Raw genomic sequence first — 3,317 nt, forward strand, 5'->3', positions numbered from 1 at the left:
ATCTTTAAAATAGCATCATATGACCCCTTTAAGATAACAAAAATTATAGTATTATAAATGCACACGATTTCTTTATAAAAATGAACTACATAGAAAAGTTGTCTTTTAACAAAATGTATATCCATCATACCAGTGAGAATCAATAACTATCACCAGGGCCTCGTAATTGATAATCAAAAACTGGAGACAGCACAACACTAAAAGACTTCATTTTTGTCTTTTTAAATGTAGGCACAAGGGCCAAATCAGTGCCATGCTGCTGTTAGGTGGAGTCGACTGCACAGGACCTCATATCTTTACTGTTGGTCCCTATGGCTCTGTCAACAAAGCTCCATTTGCAACAATGGGTTGGTATCTCATGTTAATTTCACCATGTATCTATTACTCATAGACATTAATACTATGTTCAGACAAAAGGTATATATTCTTGAATTTGAATAAACTTAAAAGAAAATCAGTTATATTCTGTAGTTAACTATATATTTGTTTTGTGGAAACATAAAGAAAAAATGCTTTGCAATTAAGTGCATTTACCTCACTTGTAAAGGGTGCTTTGGCTGTTTTTGAAGACTGTTTCAGACCCAACATGACTGTAGGTTGCTGAAGTGTATTTGGATTTGTTATCCTGTTTATGCATATAGGTTGTGTGTGTATAAATCATAAAACCACAATAACTCCATAACTTAATCAGAATTCAGTGTAAATAAATGTCAATAAAAATTTGAATAAAACTAAAAATACCTACCATGTCGGGAAAAATAAATAATTTTTAACTGTATGTGGACACAGGAGGAGGATGCAAAACTGCTGGTTCGGGATGCAATAAGTGCAGGAATCATGAATGATCTTGGCTCTGGAAGCAATGTAGACCTGTGTGTCATTAGAAAGAATGGGACAGAGTACATACGACCATTCGAGAGCTCAAACTACAAATGTGAAAGGTAACAAGCTGCACTAATTCAACTTATCTTGCCTTCTCTCTCTGTTGTAAATGAAGATTAATATTCTTAACAATGTTCCATCTTTATAATCAACAGGCAAGGGAAATACAAATATCCAGAAGGAACAACTACTATCGTCAAAGAACAAACCATAAATCTGGATTTAGTAGAGGAGACAGTGCAGCAAATGGAAGTAGCACAGTAGATCAATATTTTATATTGAAACAATATTTACTAATACTGTTTTGTGCAATTCAGTAAAAGTTAGTTAACTACTAAGAGTGAAGTGACACATTGATAATACCACGTGGTACAGATCTGGATGTTTTAAGGGGAGAGACTGTTTCACTGATGTCATATGCAAAATGCAAATTTTCAAATAAATGTTTTTATTTTGAAAGTGTAATGTAAAACAATGTGGTCTCTGTGTCTCAATGTAAATAAGGTTATTAAGTTAAATGTATGTGTGTATCATATTGTTCCAACTAAGGATCTTTACAAAGAATGGTAGCATGCCTTACAACCCAAAGGGAGCAAGCCAAAAGTGTGGCATTAGACTTGTATTGTATATTAGGCTATATATATATATATAGCGGAGTGAACGAGGATAGAGAGAACGGTGAGTGAGCACGGTGTTGCCAGATCCAGCTATTATAAGCGTCTTTGGATTTGTCTTTTCTACTTTAGAAAGTTAATAGAGCGGAAAGTTGATCTTATCTTATTTTCTTTACAAAAGATTTGAACTCATTTCGGTTTATTTATTATTTATTTTTCGGTTTTTATTTGTTTTCATAGTAATATCTGGCAACACTGCAATGATCGCCAGAACTTAAACTGACAGTAATCAAAAGAGCCAAAGGACATGTTATTACTGACAGGATACCACATTCGGTAAGGCAAACAACAACAAAAAAAAGAATAATAAATACATACATAAAAAAAAAAATAAACTAACAAACAATCAAAAAACATCATATTATCTGTCAGAAACTTTATCAACGCTATCAAATAGCATATAACAGTGCAGAGATCTGTAGAACAAGTAGGCTAGTTACAAAATGAAAGAAAAAAAATGCAAACAGCCATGTTGTTCTATGCTATTTCATTGAGTATTGTAGTTACATTTTCATAAAATCATGCTAACAACATTCATGAGAGCACCAGACAAAGTTATCATCTAGCAATGGTTATTAATGAAAACTATAACAGTATTATTAACAGTATAATATTTTTATTACTGTAATAGGTATGTATTGTTGGTATATGTATTGTTGAATGAATAATAAACAACTGATACAATTATACACCCCTAACCTATAGTAATAGTGCAATATGATCTAATTTAACAATGCTCATTCCTCCAAAACAGAGAAAACATATTTCAGAAACATCTACATGTCTGTCTCTTTTAAAGTGTTAGTGTAATGAGTTGTATGTGGGGTTAGTATAGCACAATTCTTAACCCCACCCCAGACCTCACTAATTTTCAAACCATGTGTGTGTGTATATATATATATACAGGGTACGGAAAGTATTCAGACCCCCTTAAATTTTTCACTCTTTGTTATATTGCAGCCATGCATGCGAAAGTTTGGGAACCCCTGGCAGAATCTGTGAAAATGTGAATAATTGTAACAAAATAAGAGAGATCATACAAAATGCATGTTATTGTTTATTTAGTTCTGTCCTGCGTAAGATATTTTACATAAAAGATGTTTACATATAGTCCACAAGACAAAACGATAGCTGAATTTATTAAAATAACCCTCTTCAAAAGTTTGGGAACCCTTGGTTCTTAATACTGTGTGTGGTTACCTGGATGATCCACCACTGTTTTTTTGTGTTGTGATGTTGTTCATGAGTCCCTTGTTTGTTCTGAACAGTTAAACTGAGCACTGTTCCTCAGAAAAATCCTCTGTGTTTTTAACAAAATAAGAGAGATCATACAAAATGCATGTTAGTTTTTATTTAGTACTGTCCTGAGTAAGATATTTTACATAAAAGGTTTACATTTAGTCCACAAAAAATAAATAAATAAATAGCTGAAATTAATAAAATAACCCCATTCAAAAGTTTGGGAACCCTTGGTTCTTAGTACTGTGTGTGTCACCTGGATGATCCATGACTGTTTGTTTGTTTTGTGATGGTTGTTCATGAGTCCCTTGTTTGTTCTGAACAGTTAAACTGAGCTCTGTTCCTCAGAAAAATCCTCCAGCTCCTGCAGATTCTTCAGTTTTCCAGCATCTTCTGCAGATTTCAACCCTTTCCAGCAGTGACTGTATGATTTTGAGATCCATCTTTTCACTCTGAGGACGATTGAGGGACTCAAATACAACTATTAAAAAAGATTCAAACATTCACTGATGCTCCAGAAGG

General features: G+C 33.2%; 1 protein-coding gene across 1 annotated transcript; it reads left to right on the forward strand.

Moving 5' to 3' along the window:
- Positions 1 to 300: 300 nt before the first annotated feature.
- Positions 301 to 1,271, forward strand: LOC107694840 (proteasome subunit beta type-7-like). The gene is made up of 3 exons (XM_016494540.1): positions 301 to 347; positions 790 to 941; positions 1,038 to 1,271. Exons 1-3 carry the CDS (start codon positions 312 to 314, stop codon positions 1,144 to 1,146), a joined length of 297 nt encoding a protein of 98 aa, XP_016350026.1. The 5' UTR covers positions 301 to 311; the 3' UTR covers positions 1,147 to 1,271.
- The last annotated feature ends 2,046 nt before the right edge of the window (positions 1,272 to 3,317 follow it).

The sequence above is a fragment of the Sinocyclocheilus anshuiensis genome, unplaced genomic scaffold (assembly GCF_001515605.1).
Source record: "Sinocyclocheilus anshuiensis isolate Anshui unplaced genomic scaffold, SAMN03320099.WGS_v1.1 scaffold410, whole genome shotgun sequence".
NCBI lineage: Eukaryota > Metazoa > Chordata > Actinopteri > Cypriniformes > Cyprinidae > Sinocyclocheilus > Sinocyclocheilus anshuiensis.